Source organism: Aricia agestis, chromosome 19 (genome assembly GCF_905147365.1).
Source record: "Aricia agestis chromosome 19, ilAriAges1.1, whole genome shotgun sequence".
NCBI lineage: Eukaryota > Metazoa > Arthropoda > Insecta > Lepidoptera > Lycaenidae > Aricia > Aricia agestis.
Window position 1 is genome coordinate 1,296,895 of NC_056424.1, and position 25,795 is coordinate 1,322,689.

A 25,795-nucleotide genomic window follows, 5' to 3' on the forward strand; every position below is an offset into this window, starting at 1 on the left:
TGCAGTAGAACCTAACACCACAGATTACTAAATAGTTAGTACGTAACTAATACTCCAGTAATGTGTGTGAACTAAAATATCTTTACGTGCACACTCCAGGAAGCCTAGTTGGTATGGTAAGCAAGAAAGAAAAAGAAAAAATCTAAAACCTGAATCACACTTCGGCGTTAGTGTGTATCTTATCTCTCATGCCTAGCCTAGTAGGTCTGCGTAGAGGTCTGAACAGTATGCAGATAGAGTCTAATGCACAATCCTGTGGGTGATTCGCAACGAAAAGAACAGACAATGAATAGTTTATGTTAAAACTATATATTATTACGCGAGCGAAAAACTTTGGAACCCTTTTTACGAAAAATGCGGAAACGTAAGAGCATGAAATTTCACACAGTTGTAGGAAGGCATCGAGCTAATATTGTTTTTAATTATGCTTTTATTATATATAATAATGTGATATTCATATAATAATAATATGAATGATGTATTTAAAACATTATTACACTACAAGTCTACAACGCGCACAATACCAAATGTTACGTAGTATATGACATTCTCTTTGATACCAAATTATGACTTACAAGCCTATACACACGAATTATACTCCTTTGTTTATGGTTGAAGTCTGTTGTCATGGTTGTCAAATCAAAAATGGATTGTTGTTCCTTTTATTAAATCTGAAATAGTTAATACTTTAAGCGGGAAGCCAAAAGAAGATAATTAAATTTAAGGTCGAATTTTGACCATTGCATTGGGCGATCTCTAGTAATAATTAATCCTAGTAATAATAAGTCCGCATAAATAGAGTATTTCGCGGGAACTTTACGTTTTCGCGCAAAAAAGCAGCCTTCCTTGTAATTAACTCTATATCTGTGCCAAATTACATAATAATCGGTCTAGTAGTTCTCGAAATGAGCACATTCAAACTTCTCAGCTTTATAATATATTACGACTATAATAGATATGCATAATAGTTAGTTAAAAGTTAAGACGGTAAGATACTGTCTTAACTTTTAATTATGTTAAATTATGAAGTTTTAATAGTTTTTTTGTTTTGTAACATTAGTTGCGTTTACCGCAATGAACAAAAAAATTTGTGGTAAAGTGTTACTATAAAAATATAAATCAAAATAAATACATCTGTAAATATTTTAATTATCTTTTTTAAATGGCATGTCATAATATAAACAGATATCTATCTTATAAACTCATTAAATATCTTAAAAAAACCCAGAACTCAGATTTTATTTAGAAAAAACAGTGACTATTTTCTAATATTTGCTCCCCTGTAAAATTTGATAATTTCATTTAGTCACGGTATTAATTTAAAGGTGCGATATGTTACTTCCATTAAGGGGCTGTTTCACCGCTTCCTGATAAAGTGCCGGATAGGCTATCCGCAACTTATTTGAAAGATTCTCCATACTGTCAAGTTAAGTGGTTGATAGCCTATTCGGCACTTATCAGGAAGTGGTGAAAGATGGCCCTTAGTTTGATAACACCGATATGATATTGTTGTGAAATAAAATTGGCGATTCACACACAACTTAGTGAAATTGAGCGCGACAGGTACATGTCACATTTTGTCATGACTCATGGTTCGAATTGCTGAAGGTTTTCGTTGTTGAGCATGTAGCTCTAATATTATTACTCGATCAATTTTATTACTCTGAATGTGACAAAATAAAAGACTTGTGTCGTATTACTGTCATATTTGGTAATATAACATTTACAAATAAAAAGACTCACCAACATGATCAGTTTATTTAATGTAAATTTTGACGCGCAAAATGATAACGCAGGATTGAAGCTAATATATCTCCGCTTTTCAAAGTTATTTTTTTACCAATATCAATTATATTCAGCTGATAATATCCAAAATACCTAAAATTTTCATGCATACGACGTATATCGTGAGGCAATCCAAAATATGGTGACATGAATCTGATGGCTGAATTGGTCATAAGAACTTTTTCAGATCGTGTTGCACATTTAAATAAAAGCTTATGTTAAAAATCTACATATTCGTCTAATGGATCCTGGCGTTGTTTACGCTTACGATGCTTGCGTATTTTAGATGTAGTTCCTGTTGAAGCAGGTGTTGTAGTGGGTGTTGTAGTAGTAGGGGTTGTAGTAGTGGGGGTTGTAGTAGGGGGGGTCGTAGTGGAAGGGGTTGTAGTGGTGGGTGTTGTAGTGGTAGGAGTTGTAGTGGTGGGTGTGGTTGTGGTAGGGGTCGTAGTCGTAGGTTTTGTCGTAGTAGATGTTGTAGTCCTAGTTGTTGTCGCAGTAGGAGTTGTCGTGGTAGGAGTCGTCGTGGTAGGAGTTGTAGTGGTAGATGTTGTCGTTGTAGGTGTTGTTGTAGTAGGTGTTGTCGATATAGGTGTTGTCGTGGTTGATGTTGTTGTGGTAGGGGTTGTAGTAGGATAAGGATTATATGGATAAGGGAATGGTGTAACAGGATAGTAGGGCTTTATATATGTTGGTTTCGTTGGAATCACTACCAGTTCTGGTCGTAGCGTTACTGGAACAGGCCCTGCAATATGAAACAAAGCTAGATTAAAAAGATTCTGATGTTAAAAGTAAATAGTTTAGAATTTCAATCCTAAGCTGTAGTATGGTCTGTCCAATATTCTTAATTATTTTGATGGCAATATGTTTCTGATATCCAGGTTTTTTGTAAACTTGCTTTATAATACAGAAAATCTGGTACAGTTCAATCTACTCACACGGCGGACTAACAGTCGGTATGATTACTGGTGTTGGCCAGTTCGAAATTTCTTGATCAGGCCCTAAAATGTAAAAAGCTATTAAAGCTAACTTTAAAGCTCCCAGATTTTAAGTAAATCTTTGAATTTGTATCTTTATTTTTATTACGATTTACGATCATCGTAATTTTTCAAAATTCTGATAGTCTAGTCTACTCACAGTCATAATTTGGCGGTTTTACATTTAAAATGTCTACCGGTTTTAGCTGCTTAGAAATTTCTTCATCAGACCCTGAAATGTGGTAAAAAATAATTAAAGGTGCCTGTTACATTTAAAATTGGTCTTAAAGATACTAATTCAAGGCTTGGTCTATGAATTTCTTCTTTTTTTTTTTTATGAAATAAGGGGGCAAACGAGCAAACGGGTCACCTGATGGAAAGCAACTTCCGTCACCCATGGACACTCGCAGCATCAGAAGAGCTGCAAGTGCGTTGCCGGCCTTTTAAGAGGGAATAGGGTAATAGGGGAGGGTAGGGAAGGGAAGGGAAGGGAATAGTTGAGGGTAGGGAAGGGAATAGGGTAGGGGTTAGGGGATTGGGCCTCCGGTAAACTCACTCACTCGGCGAAACACAGCGCAAGCGCTGTTTCACGTCGGTTTTCTGTGAGAACGTGGTATCTATCCGGTCGAGCCGGCCCATTCGTGCCGAAGCATGGCTTTCCCACGTATAAAGAGCATTTATTCATTTTACTCACAGTAATCCTCTATGGGGAAGGGTTTCTGGTTGTTTTTTCCCTTATCTGGTCTCTGGCAATTGGGATAGCAGGACTTTGTGTCGCAGGGGGAGCCAGGTTGGCAGTCATTTGTAACCTTGTACTGGCACAGCCGACAGTGACGGGACCAGTAGCTGGGCTGGCAAGACCAACAGTAGCTTGGCCACGCTGATGCTGAGAGGAAATCTGAGGAACAAAGTAAAATATTAGAGCAAAAGTCGAGAATTAGAAAAGAGAAGAGCATTACTTGTGAGTATTACTAAGTACCAAGCTCAATCAAATAGATAGGAAGAGCACAAAAGGGAGATCCTTTGGGTTTTCCCATTCCTACACAAATTTTAGCTCTTTTGCTGGAATACTTACAAGACAAGCATATCAGCACCACCGGAAGCATGGTCGCAGCCTCAGCCTCAACTGGATCACTTAATCTGAGTCAAAGTCTCCACATTTATCGTTACAGGAGCAATTACTTACCAATTTAATGTAACAGCGTCCATATTACATGGCCATGTTTCGTATATTGTATTAATGTTGCTGTGCAAATAGGCCGTGACTAGTCCATGTTCTGCTTCGTTCCGGTCTTAATGAGGACTTGTTACAAATTCTACTAACTTTCCCACTTAGGATGCCCATATCAAGTTTATTCTTTGAAGAAATAGGAGTGGCAAAATAGTTCTTATTGTAAGACAGTAAAGTCTAAGAACCGTCTTTATAACTAACCTTTTTTCCTATACATACACGGCATATCCGAACACGACGACGACGTCAATGGCATTTTTTTATAAAGTAAGAATTTTGGAATATAGTAGTATGTTTCTTCTATTAACTTCCAAAAAGACGTTACGGAAGTTGGTCCTAGACAAAGAGCTTTAAGATTTGTTCATATTGTGATGAAATATTTTCCGACACCCAATAAAAAACATGACCACCAAGAAATCGTTCTTTATATCGACGACATTGTTATCCTGGCTGGGATTCATTCAAGTATGAATGAACCGGATCGACCGCATAAATATCACGGTCCTAGAGATGTTGGGTTTCACCGTGTATATTGTCAACCCAAGGGGTCTAGTCCGGTTCCTGGTCTATTTTAAAGTAATAAAGCCTTTTTTTAAGTTTTTGTCCATCTATAAAATATTACGAGAATATTTTACTATTCTTTCTAACAATTTCATGTAAGATTATGGAAAAAGATGTTACTCGATGGCAATGTCAAATTTTTTTAAACATTGTAAGTCAATGTTTTATAGTAGGGGAGGGGAAGAGGGGATTTCGGGAGTAGCCCCGGCGTGTCAGATTAAGCTTGTATAGGCTTCCGACATGTGTCTAGTTATCATGGTATAGAAATCAGATTTCTCATGTGGTGGGTTAATTTTTTTTTACATTGAAATGTTATCGGATCTGTCAGATTAAGATACTGGATGTTTAGTATACCCCACAGAAGCTTCCATATAAAGCACAGACGATTTAAAGGTTTGGTAAGCCTTTAGGTACATTTTAAAATATAAAAAAATAAAGCTTCATATTTTCCTAACTAAGCTTCGCAGATATTTTATTTTGCACTAAACTAAATGATTTAGTACTTGCTGTCTAAAATATATTTATAACTGACTTAAATAAGGAATTTTCTGAATATATTTTCTTTTTCAAAACTTTAAAATGGCTGCAGTTTCTGAACCCACCACTAAAATAAAAAAAAACGCTCTTATTATTTTTTAATCAGTTTTATCTAATGTACAAAACCTACTAAGTCTCCATGACGCTCGAGTGACTACAAAAATAGCACCCTCCCCTCCTCTACTATTACGCAGGTGCACGACTAGCAGGGTCCTTAACAGCTGTACATAATTAACCACTTAACACGTCGTATTGTGCAGATCTATATCACGTGGCTTCTTACTTATGGTTTTAATATGTATAGGACGAAATAAAGGTCAAGAATAAAATATACAGATCAACGTCAATATCATAACTTTATTGTAATTAAACTCTGATTTCTCCGCTCAAGAGCGATTCAGCCATGGTACTCGGTAGCGACAGCAGTTGGGACAAGCCCATGCTTCCTCTCCGATAGTTGGTTGGTTGCGAGTCACTTGGTTTTTGTGAACTAAGTTCTGGTAATGGTTGGGGGGTTTCATCAGGTTCTGGACGAGACACAGGATCATCCGGGAAGGGTCCATGGTGAAACGGTGGATTTATAACAGACTGGTCTGGGATAGGTGGAAGAGGCGTGGGAATGTCTATTGGTGGAAGAGGTCGTGGGTTTGGCTCGGGACCTGGGTGTGGCCCGGGGCCTGGGTATGGCCTCGGATATGGGTAAATCGGTTCGGAACCAGGCCGTGGGTTGGGATATGGATCAATTTTCACAGGACCTGGTCGTGGGTTGGGATATGGATCAACTGGCACAGGACCTGGTCGTGGGTTGGGATATGGATCAATTGGTACGGGACCAGGCCGTGGGTTGGGATATGGATCAATTGGTACGGGACCAGGCCGTGGGTTGGGATATGGATCAATTGGCACAGGACCTGTTCGTGGGTTGGGATATGGATCACCTGGTACCGGACGTGGTTTCGGTCGTGGTACTGGTACAGACCAGGACTGCTGATTTGGCACTGAAATATTTAAAGCATTTTACTGTTATTTGAAACTATTTTTTTATTTTATGTTATACCGACGTTTTTCTATTCAACTTAATTTTGAGTTTTAACTTCTACTTGCGCTCCCAAAATGTCAACATTATATTTAAAATTTAATTTGTTATTATTTTTAGCAATATTATACAATATATAAAATTTATTTCGCGGAATATTGCTAAAAATAATAACAAATTAAATTTTAAGCTATGGATTTCCGCAAAGTAACGCCTGATTCCATTAACATTATATTTTATTGTATTTTATTTTTACCTTTTGGTGAAAATGAAATTTACTATAAATTTACTTCTTCAATGGTTTCTTCTACGGAGATAATATAGCTATTGACAGACTGGTAGAGGGAATTTGTAATTTTATCCCTTAAATCTGTCAGCTGTATTACTTCTTTCGTATTTCTACTATAGTCGTGCTTGGCCTGTAACTATTGACTTACTTCTAGCGTTGATCACATGGATACACGGTCTTTGTGGGATGCACGGCTGGACGTAGCTTGGGTAACAGTCGCAGTTCTGTGCAGATGATAAGAGGATATCTGAAATGACAGACAATGTTCGCGTTAAGGAAAATAGCATTAATATTGACTAGAAGTCTGTGGTATAATATAACCCTTTTGACACATTAACATAATTTGAAATTTGAATCATATAATTTGTGTAACTAATAACGCCGTGCCGTTTTGCATTATTTCTACGACGAAAAAAGTTTAAATCTCAAAAATCTAAAAAGTTACATGTTTCTTAGGGTAATGACTAGCTGCTAGCTCCGGATGAAAAAAAATGACCTAGCTTTGTCCTAACTAGACCGTTATATCACTCCACCTACATACTTTGTAATTTATTGAAACCTTAAAACTTTGTTGAAGCCAATTATTATATACAATACTAGCTGTCCCTGTAAACGTTGCTTTGCCATTTCCAAATCAAAAACCAAAGAATTTCGCCCATATTATATTTTTATTGAAGTGACTAATCAGTATGTCACCATGGCAACGTCCATCGCTATCCCGTCGCACAAACAATGGTCGCCGGCAGTCTCGAGTTGTAATAATTTACTATTATTTATTCAACAAATGCACTTATCAATATAAAAAGTAGCCAGTAGCCAATTCTCAGACCCACTGAATATGCATATAAAATTGTATCGTTTATGTATAAGATAACTTACTGGAAAATAACAGGAGCAGCGCCGGTACTAACATGATGAAAATTTGTTGAAGAATGCGAAACATGTGTTAATCTTGCCCTCTTAAGTAATTACACCATTGATATATCATATATTTACATCCACATTTTTTATTGAGTCATATTATAATTGAATTGAGATTGAGATACTGAAACAATCGGTCGGAGCAGAGGGCGCTCCTTGTACCTACATTCAGTAAATAATCCGACCAAAATCCGACATGTGGCACACGCCATATCAGAATATTGACAGAAACGTTGTCAAACGTCGGACAAAACCTTTTGTTTACTGTCTATGCTGATACTGCCTCTAGCGTGAAAACATTGCAGTATTCAGATATATTATGTAGTTTTGAAATCTTTTTTAAATATAGTTCCACTCGATCGTTTTCTAATTTCTTGTTTACCTGTCCTAGATGTATGTTTGAAGTTACATGAATAATTACTAGACCTTATGAGACTACTAATTTGCTGGGCCGATTCCAACAATATTGTAAAAGTATTCTAAGATTTAAATAGCTGAATTCACCGTAAAACTTAGTTGTCGAAAAGATTCCTATGGACTTTCAAATGAGACACCCAGTTGCTTTAGATTTATTATATTCGTAAAAAAAAGCATATAATGCACATAGCATTATGTTATTTCTGTTTACAAAAACATTTGTTGTTTTAGCAGATAAAACTTAGATTTAATATATCGTGTTAAACTATAATTTTACATCGCACATATTAATATTATTTTATTATAACGTTTAGATTTCGTCGATTGATCGATTTTACCGTAGCTACCGTGACGGGTTGTGACGAGGTGGGCTGAGGATCTGGCGCAGACCCGGTACGGTAAACGTACCGCTGAGGCACTGCGTCCAGTTCTTGCGGCGTGGATGCGCCGCAAGAAGAAACCCCTCACCTTCTGCCTTACGCAGGTGCTCACCGGGCACGGATGCTTCGGTGAGTACCTGTGTAAGGTCGCCAGGAGAGAGCCAACGCCAGCCTGCCATGAGTGCGGCGCATGGCATACCCTTGAGGTGTGCGATCGTTGGGCCGTGCAGCGCCACGATCTCGTGGCAGTGCTAGGAGGGGACCTCTCGCTCCCGAGCATGGTGCGCTGCATGCTCGAGAGCGATGAGGCCTGGTAGGCGGCGGTCTCTTTCTGCGAAACTGTTATGTCGCAGAAAGAGGCCGCGGAGCGGGACAGAGAGGACGATCCTACCTCTCTGCCGCTCCGCCAGCGTAGGACGGGAGTACGGAGGCGACGTTATGCGAACCTCCTAACTCTCGTCTAACGGGGCTCCGGGAGAGGATGGGAACCTCCCCGGCTTAGCCAGTCCCGGCGTCGAGGGGAACGCTTCAGTTTGCCGAAGCGTTCCCTAACTTTGGTGGAAGTCCGGTCCCTTCTAAGGTAGACCGGCCGGTCGTGGAGGGAGTCCTGTGTTTGTTAGATCCGGGACATCCCTCCTTTATACGGCTGAAGGCGAACCGCAGGTGGTTTTAGTGAGTAAGAGTCACACATACCCCCGGGGTGCTTCAGCTAACTGAGGCACACCTCCAACCCGGGGCACCCATGATGGGTTTCCCCTGCGCAAAAAATGCAATGTTGGAGACGTGCTTCAGGACGAATGGGTCGGCTTAGAAATACTGTGCGTTTCGAACCAAACCCTGTGGCCAAATCCTTGTAGAGATATATTCTAGAAGGGTCTTCTGGCGCTTGGCCAATGTCAAAACTATCACATTATATTCTGTTTCAAATGTTTGTATTTATAGCGACAATAGAAATAACTTTTCTGTGCAACTGTCTAATTCGTTTAGGTTGAGACATCCATGGTGAGAGCCAGATGAACAAACACTAACGTGGTTCAGTTTTATAATTTTAGTACAACCCTAAACCTAAAAGTAACCTTGCTAAGCTCAGTAGATTATATAAACAGGGATAGCTGAGTCAATTTCATAAAAATCACGTAAATAAATATTTTATTTATTTAATGTAGAATTGTTCATTTGAATACTATAATAGTTTACATTTTTTTTTCCTTTATTAATTTTTATACAACCGCAAAATTCATTGCGGGCAAAGTATCCTGCAAGTTTATCCTTAATCCTGGAGAAGATTCGTTATCCACGTGGTGTCCAAATCTGGAAAAAAAATCATCTGTAAATATTAAGTAGGTAGCAAAATTTTTAAAACGACCGGATCGATCACATATGAGTCTTTAAATTCTGAACAGCCCCCTAATTATACAACTTTAATGGACACGAGTTTCATATTTTAATAAATAAGGCAAACTAGCGAACGGATCACCTGATGGAAAGCAATTACCGTCGTCCATGGACACGCACAACATCAAAAGTGTTGCAGATGCGTTGTCGGCCTTCAATTAAGAGGGAAATACGCTATTTTCTTGTGGCAAACTCGTAGTTTGCAGGTCCATTGTTTATGGTCGCAATTTTGACGTTTGTACTTTTTAAAAAACAATTTAAAAAGTTGTATCGTCATATGACCCCAAGCAATGAAGTACATGTTCATCGAAATTAGTTAAGGGGGCAAACTATGAAAGAACATTCTCGAAGTTGGATAGAGAAAAACTTACTCCCTCGTAGCGCCACTACGACGGGCCAACCCTGGTATGAGGCTGTATCTGAACACCATATTCTTATCATCGTCCATGTCAATACCAATGTACGGTGCTGCTAGAAGAATCTTGAAAATACCTGAAAAATAGGAGATATTTCTTGCTAAGCGGGCCCTCAGACGATCAATTTTATTGCGCAATATCACGTATTGTGCAATATTATTGACCATCCAGGGTTAACATTGAACATTGACGCGCCTTAAATCTATGTCAAAATAAATTGTACAGTAAAATATTGTTCAATATTATTGTAGGTTTTTAGGGGCTGCTTAAGAACGTAAACTAGACAAAAAGTGGTTTTGTGAAACTAAAACAAAGAAGAATTAAGAAGGTACACCGTACTCACACAAAAATAATAATATAGTTTCAATAACGCGCATTTCAGAAACTGTTCGGAAAGTTTAAGTATGTCTTCAAATCTAGTTGATTTCAGATTTTCCCTTTGTACTGCCACTTACAACAGTTGAAGGTAGTTTAAACTCACTTTAAAGTAGATTTTTCAATTCGATGTTAAATCGAATAAGTTTATATACATGCACAGCATGGTACAGTCGTTTAGAAAAAAATCTTTGCTCTTACATGACTCTAAGCTTAAATTGCTGCTTTATTTTTTCCTTCACTGGTATTTATACAAGCCTTGTTGTTTGAATATTTACAACATAAGGTAAGGCGCATATTGAAATAAACTTTATTGGTTATAGCAGGAACCACATTTTTTGGGACCAATTTGTAATTAAGTTCTTAAAAACGTTTTCCTGACACATATCAAAGACAAACAAGGCCTTTGCATCCATTGTTATTTATTATACGTGGGATCCCCTATTACTCTTAAAAGGCCGGCAACGCACCTGCAGCTCTTCTGATGCTGCAAGTGTCCATGGGCGACGGAAGTTGTTTTCCATAAGGTTGCTTGTTTGCTCGTTTGCCCCCTTATTTCATTAAAAAAAATGTGGATGATTTATACAGTATTTTCAGAGCGAAGTAACCACTCTTCAAATACTGTCCCGGGTGACATGATTTTGTAAGTCCGTATTGCCCTATTGCCCAACCACGTATATATTATAATAACTCCCACACCGGTTTCGGTGACGGTGGCCGGTTTCATTGAAACCGGGCCAGTTACGCAGGAGTAATTTTATAGTGCCCAAGTGTGTGCGCAATACACAAGAGCACTCTCTATTCCTTTATTCTCATAACCCAGTGGGGCGGAAGACCGATACGACTGGCGAGAGATCCTGCAGGCACGGGACTGACTTTTTACATGCCCATCCGACGCATGGATTATCTTACTTGTCAGACAGGTGACCAGCCTGCATTGTCCAAACCAAACTTGGAATTTTCAGAATATTCATTGATGTTTAATTCTTAGCTACTTAATGCTATCCGATTTTCTTACGCATGAACTATTTTAAAACATATTTTAATTAGCAACCTCCAATGTTTTGGGAAGATAATATGCATTGAACCGAAAAGCAAACTTTTTTAATTAATTTCCAAAGTATATATACCGGTCCTTCGGTAGCCATCCTCACAGACCAGTGGATCATCACAAAATGGCAGCCAAAACAGTCATCTTCCTGATCGGTAAGTAAATTCAATGTAACAGTTTTCTCAATAACTGTACAAAAATTGAACAACAAAACATGATCTATTTGCATTATAAATTTCAACCTTTACACTAGCGACCTTTTCATTGGCTAACTTTAAATGAAGTTCACTAATCAACATAATATTTATAATCCTTATGAAATTGGGCAAAAATCACATGGTCATCTAGAAAAATTCAAAATATGTAGAAACTTTTATTGTTATATTATTTTAAGTCGATAAATTAATGTAATAATATCAGAATTGTTAAAATATAATCATATTTCAAATTCTAGTTTTAAAAGTTATACGCGTATTTGTTAAACTTATTTTAACATTATCTTTATAAGCCATCATGTAATCCTCCAAGATGTCTTAAATCTTATGAATAATTAAATACTGCTTGATCATCCATCTTAGACAAGTTATGAAGTCTAAGGCAGATGGGGTTCGACAAATACGCCTATACCAACTACGCCAGAGTTATCACTAATATTATTGTGGCATTACTTGAGAGAGCTATTTTATACGTGGGAGAGCCATGCTTCGGCACGAATGGGCCTACTCGACCGGAGAAATACCACGTTCTCACAGAAAACCGGCGTGAAACAGCGCTGTGTTTCGCCGAGTGAGTGAGTTTACCGGAGGCCCAATCCCCTACCCTATTCCCTTCCCTACTCTCCCCTATTCCCTTCCCATTCCTACCCTCCCCTATTCCCTTCCCATTCCTACCCTCCCCTATTCCCTTCCCATCCCTACCCTCCCCTATTACCCTATTCCCTCTTAAAAAGGCAGGCAACGCACCTGCAGATCTTCTGACGCTGCGAGTGTCCATGGGCGACGGAAGTTGCTTTCCATCAGGTGACCCGTTTGCTCGTTTGCCCCCTTGCTTATAAAAAAATGCTTAAAGCAAAAAAACGTTAAAAAATGGTGGTTTCCCACATGAGACCTAGCTGGTTTTTTAAACTCCTCCTTACAAATTCTACAAACAAAATATATATTATGAATATAAATTAAGCTTTCTCACGCAACTCCGTAAAAGCCTGCAAGAATCGTGCATTTCAGGAGTGAGCACACTGAGACGGGCCGTGCCGGGGCTCAGCGTGCCGGAGCTCATCGCAAAAATCCGCCTCCATACAATTTGTATGGAAGCGGATGCGCGTATCGCACACTGTGTCGGTGCGCAGCGGATTTCCGCTTCCATACAAAATGTATGGAGGCGGATTTTTGCGATGAGCCCCGGCACGGCCCGTCTCAGTGTGCTAACTCCTTTATCCTTATGAGGGATGTGCGTGGCGGCCAAAGGAAGATCCAACGACCGAGCGAGGTGTTATGCTCGGTCAGGCCGGAGCCCACGTGATACATTTCAGCTGTCGTATATATAGCGACACACTTAGATGTAGCGATGCAGGAATATTAGGCAAATTGTTGGTACCGCCACACTTACCCCTATACCCTTTTCTGTGGTTCACTGTATGACTGTCTCAAATTACGTCAATCATTAAGGAAAATAGGGATGCAATTTTTAATATTTATATCGTTTAATATTGTATAATTCATATTTATTACAGCTTCTCTCTGCACGGCGTACTGCAAGCCCCTGTGCCCAAGTGTGGCACTGGGTCTGGGAATGCCAGCAGCGGGCGCGACCACCGTTTGCGAGTCTGCTCCTAACCTCCCCGTCGGATTGGCTGGCTTGGGTTTGATGGGTGGATTGGGTGCAGTTGGGCCACTCGGGCATTTGGGATTGGGTGGTCTCGGTCCGCTGGGCTATCATGGTGGTCTCGGACCGCTGGGATTGGGATTATCTGCCTTTGCAAACCCTGCCGGTTCCACCACTGTCTGCGAGTCGGCGCCTAATCTAGGAATGGCAGTGCCAGCTGTCGGAACTACTACAGTGTGCGAGTCTGCTCCCAACCTACCCCTTGGTTATGGTCTACCGTACCCATCATACGGACCCTTGGGCATGGGTGTGCCGCTAGGTGGTGCTACCACCGTTTGCGAGTCTGCTCCCAACCTACCGCTTGGTCTCGGTCTACCGTACCCAGCATACGGACATTTGGGCATGGGTGTGCCGCTAGGTGGTGCTACCACCGTCTGCGAATCTATGCCCGATCCATTGGTGGGTCTCGGAAACCCACTGGCCCTGTCGTCCATGCTCAGACTCAGACCGTATCTGTAAGAAGCAACCTTGACCTTGGATCACTTGACACTCTCAAACTTGTCTCATAAGCGTTTCTTAAGTTACTTTTTAATTTTGCAAAGGTTTACAGATTTCATTTTGGCCATTCCTTCAGTTTCGTCTGTTTTTTTCCAAACTTTGCCGATAAAACTTGTAGTGTAAATACAGAAATTTATCGCCAGCTTTCTTCGGAAGTCTGGGCTTAGAGAAGTTGTGGGCCCGAAATTATTATTTATTACATCTGCTTTTCGTGTGTTTAGAGATCAGAAGTAATGAAAGAGCTTAAATTTCTGGCGCAGAAATTAATTTGGTACTATTTGACCTTTGCTATAAAAGGTAACTTTGTGTTTGAATTATATATTCTGAAATAAATTGTATTTGCATTTGAACCTATTTATTTTTATTTATTCCTTTTATTTACTTCAATTATTGTAAATCGTGTTTTATGTTAGATTTTTTGGATATATCATAATATAAGTAGCAGTATTGGGTAAAAGAGACAACAGTATTTCACAGTACCCGTATATTTCGATCAAAACACACAATTGTAAATATGGCGACTATAATATTCTCGGAGATCTATTAAAAGAAACAATTTAGTTCTTTCGAAAACATATCTAAGACCTAAACAAGGAGTGGAATAGTTTGTTTATTTGTTACATAATGCTTTCCTTTTAGTCTAGGAGGCCTGAAAGACGCTAATGGCCTATGCGCGGTCTATTCAGTGTTGGATTGCTCGAAGTGCTTTAGCAATTTTTCTGTGAACACAGAAACGTGCTAGTATGTTTCATAATAAGGAATAGGCATCGGTGGAATACTAATGTTTAAGAGAGATCTAAATTATTGATCGTTATAGGGAGAGTAGGCTACGTTCACATCCACTCTGGGCATGGGCTAGGGCAGGGGCATGGGCTCGGGCAGGGGCATGGGCTTGGGCAGGGGCACGGGCTAGGTTCTGGGCATGGCCATGGACACGGGCTAGGTTCTGGGCGTGGCTCTGGGCATGGGCATGGGCTAGGTTCTGGACATGGCCATGGGCATGGACTAGGCTCTGGGCATGGCTCTGGGCATGGGCATGGGCTGGGCTCCGGCCATGGGCATGGGCATGGGCTTGGTTCTGGGTATGGGCTCGGGCATGGGCAGGGGCTAGGTTCTGGGCAGGGGTTTGGTGGGCAAACAGTGATTTTAGCGCAGCCTACGGTCTTGAAGCTGGTTGGTGGGCAGGCTCTGAAGCAAACAGTCGGGGCCTGGGGCACGAGGATCCTGGGTGGCTGTATCACGAGCGTTGGGAGCCTCGGGGGGACTACTGCTGGTGGCTGGACCTGCAAAAACATAGTGTTATTTAAAGAGACTGTGTAGGAAGGAATTGTAGTTAGCAGCACCTGTCATAATGAAATGGCTCTTTCTTTACGTCATTTTTTCTCTTTTGTTAACCTTTGAGAGTTTTTAATTTATGAATTAGCTGTAGAATACTGAATAGGTTGACCTGTCATATTATTATGTGTAAAATTTAATGGTGGCAGAATAAACGTTTATTTATTTATTTTATTTATTCAACATGACCGTAATCGCTTGTTTTTATTATCATGGGTTTGCGTGCGTTGTAGTTGGCATTTTTACTGGAAAAGTGTCGAAATGGCGTCATATTGTGACCATTATATAACTCGCAGGAAGTGAGACTGTAGCGAGCCCGCTCTGTACGCCCCTTTGTAGCTCGCACTGAGATTCCGAACTAACCTACTTATTTAGTTTGAAAACGTAACGAAATATAGTTTTCAAGATGAACTAGATATTCTGCGGCTTGAAATAGTTTTATATTTTTAACAATGTGAGCTTTCGCTTCACAAATACGGCTCGCTATTTGTCGGTGAGTTTTTGTTTTCGAGGCTGCCTCATTATTAATTTGTCAGGCTTGCTTGGCGCGAGCTAGAATGGCGGATATTTTTACCGTGTTGTTGTAGTAATTTATATTTGATGCAATATCTTACCCTGATGCATGGTATCCTCGGTGGCTGGACGGGGGGAGGTCTGACCAGGATCTGCCCGGGCTGCGGTGGCGTCACAGGGGGAACCCTCACGAAGATTGGCTTCGGCGTCGGTGGCTGTACTGGCGGTGGCCTAACTACGATGGGACGAAGCGCAGGTGGCTGCACTGGGGCCGGCTTCACCCAGATCTTGGGGAGCCTCGGGGGCCTCACCAAGCCGGGTTTGATGAGGATGGGCGCCGGCCTCGGGAACCTAATGACCCCCGGCTTGACGATGACTGCACCTGGACATGAAACGAATTCTTAGAAGCATTCCACTTATGGCCAAAATAATGGGCATTCAGCAGTGGTCACTACACAAAACGAGGTCAAACATGAAATGGTTTCCAATGCTTCCTGAGTTCAACGTTACAAGGTGTCTTCAACTTACCAGCTGGAGCTCGGCCGTATTCCCAGTTGATAAGCGGCGCGGAGGGATTGCACGGCTTGATGTTGATGACGTTGCAAGGATCGTAGGAGCCAGAGGATGGGCATGGATTGCAGGGGTCGTACGATTCCGGAGAGGGTTCCGGGGAAGGCGATAGGCAGAGCGACGGGCATGGATTGCTTGGATCATACGGTTCCGGGCAAGGTGATGGACAGGGGTTGCTTGGATCGTACGGTTCCGGGCATGGCGGTGGGCAAGGCGACGGACAGGGGCGCTCGGGGCACGGGCTGGGGCAGGGGTTGTACGGCACGCAGGGGTCGCAAGGCTCTGGTGGTGGACACGGACACGGGCACGGGTAGTCAGGGACAGGCTGCCCGAATGCCGTGCTGAGGATCAGTACTGAAACATACAAACATAATTGTAAAGCAACAGTAAAACTTATAACATTTAAAACTCAATAATTCTGTAGAGGTTTCGGACCATTGTTGTCTTTCCCACCAAGCCTCTCGATAAAAACATGAATGTAGCCTATGCATTTTTACTTTTTAACGTCTGGAAAAAATCTGAAATATTAAGAACGTAGAGTATACTGAAAAAAATCACATTGAAGCCAAAAATGATAAAGAAGAAAACATGTTCTTAAAACTAAAAGTTATTTTTAAAATAAAATATGGGGTATACCAGTAAGCCAAAACACTTTGCCCACCACCATCTTGATCGTCTGATGATGGACGTCCTCCGACACCTTATATATTTAAAACGGCTGATAGGCATGTCAAACTAACGGAGCATTCATACTAATTGCGATTACGCTACGTTTTCTTAGGCCTAGTGTTAAAGAGTTGATTTTATGCGATGTTTTCAAAATCTCTTTCAATGGTGGCACGCTTCACGTGGTCACCATGGAAAGAGATAACAGATTGACTAAGGAAATCTGTCATTTTGTCACCAAAAATCTGTCAGTATCTCTATTCACATTTCTGCTGTGCTCTACAGCAGCATAAACTTCTACTCCTATTTTCAACATACTTAAATGATAAAATATTCCATAATTTTTATCACTATAGTTTTCCTTTTGGTTGATTGTTTAGAATGTTTTTTAATGATTTTGGATCAGCATTTGGATTAGATTTTTTATAAAATAAGGGGGCAAACGAGCAAAAGGGTCACCTGATGAAGGGGATGAAAGCAACAACCATCGTCCATGGACACTCGCAACATTAGAAGAGCTGCAGGTGCGTTGGCGGCCTTTTTAGGAGGGAATACGCTCTTCCGGACCAATACGACATGCAAACCTTTAAGACTAATTCAAATTCGAATTTGAATTTGAATTAGTCTTTAAGGTTTGCATGTCGTATTGGTCCGGAAATACTTCCGGTGATAGTTCGTTCCAGAGTTTTAAATTTTAATTTTTTTTTTATAATATTACTGGCATTCGCAATGTACTATTATATTATATAAAATATAAGTACTTTGCCATCCACTTTATTCTCTTCGGCCATGACCTAATTTAATGCAATCTATTCAGTATAAAGTAAACATGTTCGAAACAACATGCTGAATAAAACAATGCATGTATCAACTTGAAAATGTCCCGCAGCGTCGCACACAGTGTGAAACCCAAATTTTGTTAATTTTATTAACATAAAAATTCGCTCCGGACAAAAGTTTTTTAACGTTTGAAAAATTCCGTTATTAAATATTTAAATTTTTAAATTTCGTACGCTATAAACTGACATGGTTTTGAACATGGAACGTCATGCTATTGGTAATGAAATGCAGTTTGGACACGTCGTGCGATAATGGATGAAAAAACAATTTTATCTGTGGATAGAGTTCGACTCTTCGAGCAAGGACTAGAGGCTAGAGATAGGGATATGCAAGGGTTGTTGTACATAATATTATATCACTTTGAGTCCAATTTTCTACGTGGGAGAGCCATGCTTCGGCACGAATGGGTCGGCTCACAGGAAACCGGCGTGAAACAGCGCTAGCGCTGTGTTTCGCCGAGTGAGTGAGTTTACCGGAGGCCCAAATTCCCTACCCTCCCCTAATTCCTTCCCATCCCTACCCTCCCCTATTACCCTATTCCCTCTTAAAAGGCCGGCAACGCACCTGCAGCTCTTCTGATGCTGCGAGTGTCCATGGGCGACGGAAGTTGCTTTCCATCAGGTGACCCGTTTGCTCGTTTGCCCCCTTATTTCATAAAAAAAAATTTACTAAGTTGAAATTATGATTTTATTGCATTATACTTATTAAGTAACCGTTGCAATTTTTAGTCAGTCAGTCAGTAATAAATAGAAATAATTATAAGAATTATAGTGTCCAAAACTGAAATAACCTGAAAACTGTGACGTGCCAAATATAAATTTTTCTTTTCCTCATAAGTTATTGATTTTGATCTTATGTGAAACTATTAGTGTTAAGCTGTTAATAGTCTAGCTTTCTACCTACATCTTGTCGATATTTTCTAATAAACACCCAGTTTAAGAGTCCAAAATAACTATTGCTGCTAAATAATTCATTAATGTCGTAAAATTGGACTCCACGTCATAAAATTGGTCTCCATAGCGTTTTAGCGTCCTCTTTATGCTTTATGGCGCTTTAACTTGGAACTTGTAATGGCTACGTCAAATCCAATGCATTTTTAATTTATATTTATGGAATTATCGAATAATATAATCACTCCCACAACGGTTTTGGTAACGGTGGCCGGTTGCATTGAAACCAAGCCAGTTGCACAGGAGTAATTTTATAGTGCCCAAGTGTGTGTGCAGCACACAAGAGCACTCTTGTATTCCTTTAGTGTCATAACCCAGTGGGGCGGAAGACCGACACGACTGGCGAGAGATCTGCAGGCACAGGACTGACCTTTTACATGCTCATCCGACGCATGGATCATCTCACTTGTCAGACAATCAGGCGATCAGCCTGCATTGTCCTAACCAAACTTGTAAGTAACATGTTTTCAACGCGGGAATGGAACTCCGGATCTCCGAGTCAAGAGCTGCGCTCTAAACCACTAGACCACGGAGGCGTTATCGAATGCAACTTGACTAAAGGCCCAGGTCTATCGGGTGTAAAGCGCTTTATCGTAATTTGTTTGCGAACTCCAGGATCTAGTATTTGTTCTCTCGTCTTGTATGTCTCTAGATTTTCTTTTACACAACTTCAAAGTATGTTTACCGATGTAAGTGTAAATTTGCTTTATTTTGATTTGCAATCTTAGTCTTTAAGACGCTGAATTTTAAAATTCATTCCTCCTATAATTTAATTCGTGTTGCCATGTCGGTTATCCCTAATGAGGGTGAAATTTTTCCATAAATGAGAAGAACTGGCCTAGTGCAAGACGGATGTACGCAGTACTACTACACTTGCATTTTTTATATTATCGAGCAAAAATAGGCAGAAATGGCTTTTTTTATTGCAACCGGGAGGGCTAAGTGCGGATTTTTTAATAGTATAAAATTAAGGAGGTAAATTAGTTAATAGAGCTCAGTAAAGGCGATTATAATGCTACTAATTTTAAACGATAGCGTGCAATAAATATAAGAATGAAACAATTAGCTTAGTTTCATGTTCACGTTTGCATTTAGCTAATAAAAGCGTGATAATAAAGGAATTCAAACGGATTTCATAAAAAATTGAAATGAAAAAGAAATAACGCCATTTTTCAAAATGGCGTCCGTAAAGTATAAATATAAAACAAATTGGGGAAGGAAACGTCTGTGGGGTTGGAATTCCGTGATTATGTTGAGGGGTTATTTTTAAATTATGAGCTGAGTAATAATTAAGTTGTTTAATTGTGGGGAGAAGGCAGCGGCCGCCCTGTTGACAGCTATAGTTTTTTAATACAGTCAAAAGTTTTTACTATTCGTTTACGAATTTTGTATTACAATCAAAAATATGCCGGAAATATTAAATTTTCGTGAAGTGGCGTAGAAATCTATTAAAGTTAAAGTTGTTTATTTGTGTCGAAGCTCTTGTACATTCGGGACCCGATAGTATCTCAATTACCAAATACCATCAAAATCAAAGTGAAGAGCATACATACGATACCATAATATACGAGCACAATCTCGAGCTGTCAAACGAAACCGAAATTGGTTTACATAAAATGTGTGTAAAATATGTGTACGTATACACTTACACAGGCCTGATTGAACATGAATTCTATGAGATTAAATTGTCAACGTGCCGATAAGTGCCGACTGGACGTAAAAAAAGAGTTCTGCTGTCATGTATCACACGTCCTTTTTTACCACGCAGTGTTACTGATAGTGACATCTCGCTTGCTCAGGCCTAAGGGCCTATTTCACCACTTCCTGATAAAGTTCCGGATAGGCTATCCACAACTTATTTGACAGATTCTCCATAATCTGTCAAGTTAAGTGGTGGATAGCCTATCCGGCACTTATCAGTGGTGAAACAGGCCCTAAAAGAACAGAAAGACACACACTTAGGGTGAAGCCAAACGAGCGTAATTTGTGGGTTGTGAGTCGCAAAATTTCGGCTGGCAGAAATTCTGTTGCATTCAGTTCCATACAAAAGTCTTGTTTGATTCACACGAGCGTAATTTTGTGAGTCATGATTTGTATGAAAAGATATTTACGCGACTGAATTTCTGCGACTCATGACTCACAAAATTACGCTCGTTTGGCTTCACCCTTAACCAGCACTTTTGCAATTATAATGTTATATGCTAGTGTAGACGGGTTCGTACAGGAAAATATTTAACCTATTCGGCACCTACAATTTTCTAGCATAATTTAAGTTTTAAATGAGGAATTCCTTATTATTATGTTTATGTTCGTCGAATAAACGTGAATTTCCACCAATAAAACCAACACCATTTGAAAGTATCATTTATTGTCGTCCAATTAGTATACAGTACCACCACCACGTAATCGCCACCACCGTCGCCACATGCGATGGTTGTTACTGATCACCACCATCACGCCATTGGAGTAAAGTTCTAATTTTTTTTCTACCCTTTATATTCTCCAGCGTAAAAAACTGTATGTTGGATGACGTAGTGTTAAAGGATAGATAGATTTTATTACAATGAATGCAGGCAGTAATGCAGATTGCAGGCTCAAGATGGCCAAGGATTTTAAGATTCACAGATTCAAAAACTTCTTTTAAGGGACCGGGTGCCATCGAAATTCTCATACATACGTAATACCAAAATCATTTTCTCATACGAAAATATTTAACATGTTTGAGTTATTTTTCAGCTTAAAATAGTAATTACCTAGGTTCCTACACAAATTTTTTTTACAAAATATTAAAAAAAATTTTTTTTGGTGGTTAAATATGTTGTAGTAAATTTACTACTAAATATTTAAACACTAAAAAATATATAAATAGATAGTACTACAAATTATTTAAATACTAAAAAATATTTTTTAGAGTTTAAATACTCCGACAGACACAGCGGTGCGGCGGTGTGCATCGAGTCTAACGTCGTTTCAGTTCGGCAGACTTCGGCACGGTGCTTGTGTGCGTGCGACTAGAAATATGCGAATATATTATATAAGTTGGTAAAAAACTATGCTTTACAGCGGCAGTCCCCGAGTGCCACACATATTTTTTAAACCAAGTCAAATATAAATAGAATAGAAGGACCGGACAAGCGATTACAATAATGTAGACATATAAGTACATAATATTCGTCAATGATTGGCCTCGATCGATGTACATTGTACGCTTCTCACGCCTATCCATCATAATAATTGATGACCCAATCTAAAGAGGGATCTCTCACTCTTACCTTATCCAATTTAAAGGCATTTTAAAATAAAAATTATTTATTTCTAAATAAATTTGAAACAAATATTCTCAGAAGGTCTACATGGTGTCTACTACCGGTTCGGGAACTAACCCGACAAGAAAAACCGGCGTGAGAAACTCATTAAATACATTAACTTTTAACTCATTTTAATCATTTTAGTTACCGGTAAGGGCCATACATAAAATAGTATTTGTCCGTTTTTCTTATTGGAACGAAGTTCCTTATCGCACGTTGCGAAAGGGGACTAGACGGAAAAAGTTGTAACGACACTTTTTGACCGACACTTATTTAGTACCTGCGAAGGGCGTTGATGTGGCGATGACGTCAACTGGCGGGAAATTTTAAATTCTACCATTCCTCTATGGCGGGTTTTTATATAACTTCGTTCCATCCCGGTGTCCCCTGACACCTCTCATTTCTTATTTATTATACTTACTGCTAGATGACACTCGCAGCTACACAGCCAAAATTCGTTTATAGCGCAGTAACCATATATTTTTCCGGGATAAAAAGTATCTAATGTCCTTTCCCGGAACTCTAAGTATTTCTTTTTAGAGGTAGAGAAGAGGTAACAGACAGGACACTTTCGCATTTACAATTATTAGTATGGATTATTATTATATGATGGGATACTCTATAAACTATTTTCATGATAGTAATTTATTGCCAACTGAAACACGCCATATTTACAAACATAAAAAACACGAAACATACTGGGTACCTGCTGCTACACACAAGGTAAATGGGTTAAATACATAGCTGATGCATTTTCTTGGGGATATGCCAAGGTTTACTGCTGCCTAGCCAACTGGCACAGTCGGAGGTACAGTTGAGGCGTTTGGATGCTGGGAGGACTGGGTGGACGCACCACTATCTGAGGAGGCTGGATTGGTGGTAGGTCGGGCTGGCAGATGGTGATGGGATTGGGGTTGACCGGGGGCGGGCATGGAGGCTTGACGACGATGGGGGGAGGAGTGATAGGGCCTAGAGGCTCCGGACGGACGCAGATCGGTGGTGGAGTGATCGGTGGAATCGGAGCGGGACGCACGCAGATCGGAGGTGGGGTGATCGGACCCAGCTGCTTCGGTTGGACGTTGATTGCCGGCGGGAGGATCGGAGCCAGGGGTTGCTGCCGCACCAGGATGGGCGGAGGCGTGATGACGAGGTCGGGATGGTTCATCACGTACAGCACTCCACCGTTCATGGGCAGCGCTCGGAAACCGGCGCTCGTCAGCCGATCTTTGATATCACAGCGGGGCACCAGCACCCTGATAGGTCCGTTGCCGCAGGGGTCTGAAAAAAAGTTTACGTCAGCTGTCAACATTTTTTTTAGGTGAAAAGCTAATAGGTATTTTGCGGCTTTGTGCACTTTTTTTGAAAAGGGTGTAAAATGTGAAATTTGCTTTAGAAAATATGACCTGATCGCAAATTCGTAAGACAAAGTAAAAGTAAGCCAGTGCAGCGTAGGAGAGGAAGTTGTCTCTCTCTCTCTCTCTTTTTTTATTTGCCTGCTGCTGCTGCTGTTTCGTTGTCACTTCTGCCAGAACTCCCGGAGTGCAACACGGGTTTTTTTTCAATTTGAAAACGCAAGGAACGCCGCACAGAAGTGCCGCACCGTTATTGATTTCTGTCCCGATTGAAGGACAATTTCCGTGAAATATGGATGTATAAATCGCAGCTAATCTTTTCGTTCCATCTTGGATTATAATTGAAAGAAGTCTGAAGCTGGGATATGAATTTTATACAGACGTGATACTAGTGAACATCTGTACTCAGATTCTTATAAATTAATTCAATGTTAATGCAGCTTCGTTCCTTCTCGATCCAGTTCGTGATTGGTCAAATCTTAAAATCAGTTGTTTGAAGTATGTCTCGTATTATATAAATATTCTTCTACTGTCACGAACTAGACTTTGTCCTTGTCTGTCAAACCACATTTCTAACGTATCGGGCAAGAACAAGCTGCATAACTTGAAAGTCTGTATACAAAGTGATGATCTTTTTAGAAGCAAGGGGATGAGCCTAGGGGATTGAAGTCTAACTTACTTGGCGCTGGATCGTTGTTGTCGGGGCATGGTTCCGGTAGAGGCTGCGGCCACGGCTCCGGTTGGCAGGGGTCGCTGGGGTCCGGCTGACAGGGGTTACAGGGGTCCGGCTGACAGGGGTTGCAGGGGTCCGGCTGACAGGGGTTGCAGAGGTCCGGCTCCGGACAGGGCTCCGGGCACGGATCGGGCCAGCATGGGTACTGGGGCGCGGGTGCCGCCAATGACGACGCTATGAGCGCTGAAAAAGGGTTAGGTTGTCAAAATAAATATATCTTCCTAAGGAAGATTGGTCGCGGTATCACGATGAAACTGCTGCGCCATTGATTAATTTTTATCACGAAAATGCACAGTTCGGCGGGATTTTATTTTACGCGTGATAAAAACGTTGCGTTTAACAAAAACAAAAGAATAACATTTTTTTTTTTTATTATATAAAAGCAAAACATTCCTTTTTAAACACACTCTTATAAGTAATCATTCAGTTTTGTACAAAATTAAATAATTAATTTTCATTATAATAATTAAAATTAATATTAAATTGTCTTGACTCTTATTATAAACGAGCTTTTATATTAATATGTGAGCCAAAAACTTTGTATCCCTTTTGATGAAAAATGGGGAAACGTAGGTGAATGAAATTTTGCACAGTTATAGTTTATATGGTGAAGGAGTGCATCGAGCTAATATTATTTTGAAATTATGCTTTTATCATACATTCTTTTATCAAATAAAACATTACACACACTACAACACACACACTAGGAAAAATGACAGATTTTCTGAGTGACAAGCCTATACATACGAATTGAACTCTTTTATTTATGGTTGAAGTCTGTTGACAACATTGACAACAAGGTGACAAATTGAAAATGGATTATAGTTTTTTTTATTGAATATTAGATACTATAGGACAATGCTTACACGGCCAGTGTGAGATCAGCTGAGTCCCAGAGACAAGAGTTGAAAAAGATATGATAAAGTCAATTTTTTTTTTCAAAACATAGGTAGTAGTCCTAATGTCGTTGAAACTAAGGTCGAATTTCGACCATTGGGCGATCTCTAGTTATTATAATTACGTTTTCTTGCGTAATTTAAACTAACTCACCTATGAATCCCAAAGCTACCGATCGCCCCATGATTGCCTCTACTCTACTCCCAACGCACGCCCGCCATATTTAAGTGTTCCATTTTCAAATATTTAACTTTTTTATTTGTTTAATCCATCATCAATCAAGCGTTCATCCTTGTCTCGATTCGAATTTGTATTTGTTCGACGATAAGACAGATTTAGCAAAGAAAAAATTCATAGCAATTTTTCTAATGACTTTCCGAGATAAAAACTACATATCAAGAAAAGTAAAAAGTAAAAACCGAATGAGTATGGAGCTAGCCGAAAATATTTCAAATAAAAAAAAAACCAATGATTTACAAAGTTCAAATTCAAAGAGTAGGTATTCCAAATTTGAATAATGGGATATATATTAACCTCTTGAACCCCACCGAAACCTTAACGTGCCACCCGTAAAATACCTCTGTGTACCACCGGCACGTTAAGAGGAGTCCACACCACCCTTTTTTCCATACAAACGTTGTCCCCTGTTTCCTCCCTGGATAATGCTAGTAGAGTTATAATTTTTTTCCTGAATATCTACGGCCACTAGTACAATGTCCCTATGTTTTCTTTTTTTTCATAATTTAATTATTAAATAAGATATGAAAGTTCAAAAACCCAAAAAAATGGCCAGATTTTCCGCTGTGTTCAAACATCAAGGAAATAAATTTGGCTAGATTTTACAAAAAAAAAAAAAAAAACAAAACAGGAACACAGCTCAAGCC

General features: G+C 39.9%; 6 protein-coding genes and 1 long non-coding RNA gene across 15 annotated transcripts in view; 2 read left to right on the forward strand and 5 right to left on the reverse strand.

The window, feature by feature from the left end:
- The window catches only part of LOC121736801 (igLON family member 5), a 113,429-nt gene that overhangs the window by 38,148 nt on the left and 49,486 nt on the right, over nucleotides 1-25,795 (forward strand). The window lies entirely within an intron of this gene.
- On the reverse strand, nucleotides 1,740-3,906 carry LOC121736803 (salivary glue protein Sgs-3-like). Of its 2 annotated transcripts, XM_042128201.1 has the most exons (6): nucleotides 3,835-3,906; nucleotides 3,454-3,657; nucleotides 2,920-2,991; nucleotides 2,721-2,783; nucleotides 1,999-2,527; nucleotides 1,740-1,878 (listed from the first exon to the last, which is right to left on the reverse strand). In XM_042128201.1, the coding sequence occupies exons 1-5, from the start codon at nucleotides 3,863-3,865 to the stop codon at nucleotides 2,004-2,006; spliced, it is 894 nt and encodes a 297-aa protein (XP_041984135.1). In that variant the 5' UTR covers nucleotides 3,866-3,906; the 3' UTR covers nucleotides 1,740-1,878; nucleotides 1,999-2,003. The 2 variants fall into 2 exon arrangements, with proteins under 2 accessions (XP_041984135.1, XP_041984136.1); XM_042128202.1 differs by lacking the exon at nucleotides 2,721-2,783.
- LOC121736804 (keratinocyte proline-rich protein-like) lies at nucleotides 5,438-7,420 on the reverse strand. Of its 2 annotated transcripts, XM_042128204.1 has the most exons (4): nucleotides 7,293-7,420; nucleotides 6,562-6,660; nucleotides 5,876-6,086; nucleotides 5,438-5,797 (listed from the first exon to the last, which is right to left on the reverse strand). In XM_042128204.1, exons 1-4 carry the CDS (start codon nucleotides 7,354-7,356, stop codon nucleotides 5,455-5,457), a joined length of 717 nt encoding a protein of 238 aa, XP_041984138.1. In that variant the 5' UTR covers nucleotides 7,357-7,420; the 3' UTR covers nucleotides 5,438-5,454. The 2 variants fall into 2 exon arrangements, with proteins under 2 accessions (XP_041984138.1, XP_041984137.1); XM_042128203.1 differs by having other exon boundaries at nucleotides 5,438-6,086.
- Nucleotides 9,316-10,500, reverse strand: LOC121736807. The gene is made up of 3 exons (XR_006037065.1): nucleotides 10,286-10,500; nucleotides 9,898-10,018; nucleotides 9,316-9,442 (listed from the first exon to the last, which is right to left on the reverse strand). It is a non-coding gene; the product is annotated as an uncharacterized LOC121736807 (long non-coding RNA).
- LOC121736806 (elastin-like) lies at nucleotides 11,409-14,097 on the forward strand. Its single transcript, XM_042128206.1, has 2 exons — nucleotides 11,409-11,523; nucleotides 13,098-14,097. The coding sequence occupies exons 1-2, from the start codon at nucleotides 11,493-11,495 to the stop codon at nucleotides 13,706-13,708; spliced, it is 642 nt and encodes a 213-aa protein (XP_041984140.1). The 5' UTR covers nucleotides 11,409-11,492; the 3' UTR covers nucleotides 13,709-14,097.
- On the reverse strand, nucleotides 14,221-16,851 carry LOC121736802 (vegetative cell wall protein gp1-like). Of its 4 annotated transcripts, none has more exons than XM_042128199.1 (5): nucleotides 16,802-16,838; nucleotides 16,394-16,519; nucleotides 16,124-16,246; nucleotides 15,697-15,977; nucleotides 14,221-15,030 (listed from the first exon to the last, which is right to left on the reverse strand). In XM_042128199.1, the coding sequence occupies exons 1-5, from the start codon at nucleotides 16,830-16,832 to the stop codon at nucleotides 14,581-14,583; spliced, it is 1,011 nt and encodes a 336-aa protein (XP_041984133.1). In that variant the 5' UTR covers nucleotides 16,833-16,838; the 3' UTR covers nucleotides 14,221-14,580. The 4 variants fall into 4 exon arrangements, with proteins under 4 accessions (XP_041984133.1, XP_041984132.1, XP_041984131.1 ...); XM_042128198.1 differs by having other exon boundaries at nucleotides 14,221-14,699; nucleotides 14,808-15,030; nucleotides 16,124-16,519; XM_042128200.1 differs by having other exon boundaries at nucleotides 14,654-14,771; nucleotides 14,808-15,030; nucleotides 16,124-16,519.
- On the reverse strand, nucleotides 22,563-25,146 carry LOC121736805 (vegetative cell wall protein gp1-like). The gene is made up of 3 exons (XM_042128205.1): nucleotides 25,065-25,146; nucleotides 23,961-24,197; nucleotides 22,563-23,207 (listed from the first exon to the last, which is right to left on the reverse strand). The coding sequence occupies exons 1-3, from the start codon at nucleotides 25,093-25,095 to the stop codon at nucleotides 22,705-22,707; spliced, it is 771 nt and encodes a 256-aa protein (XP_041984139.1). The 5' UTR covers nucleotides 25,096-25,146; the 3' UTR covers nucleotides 22,563-22,704.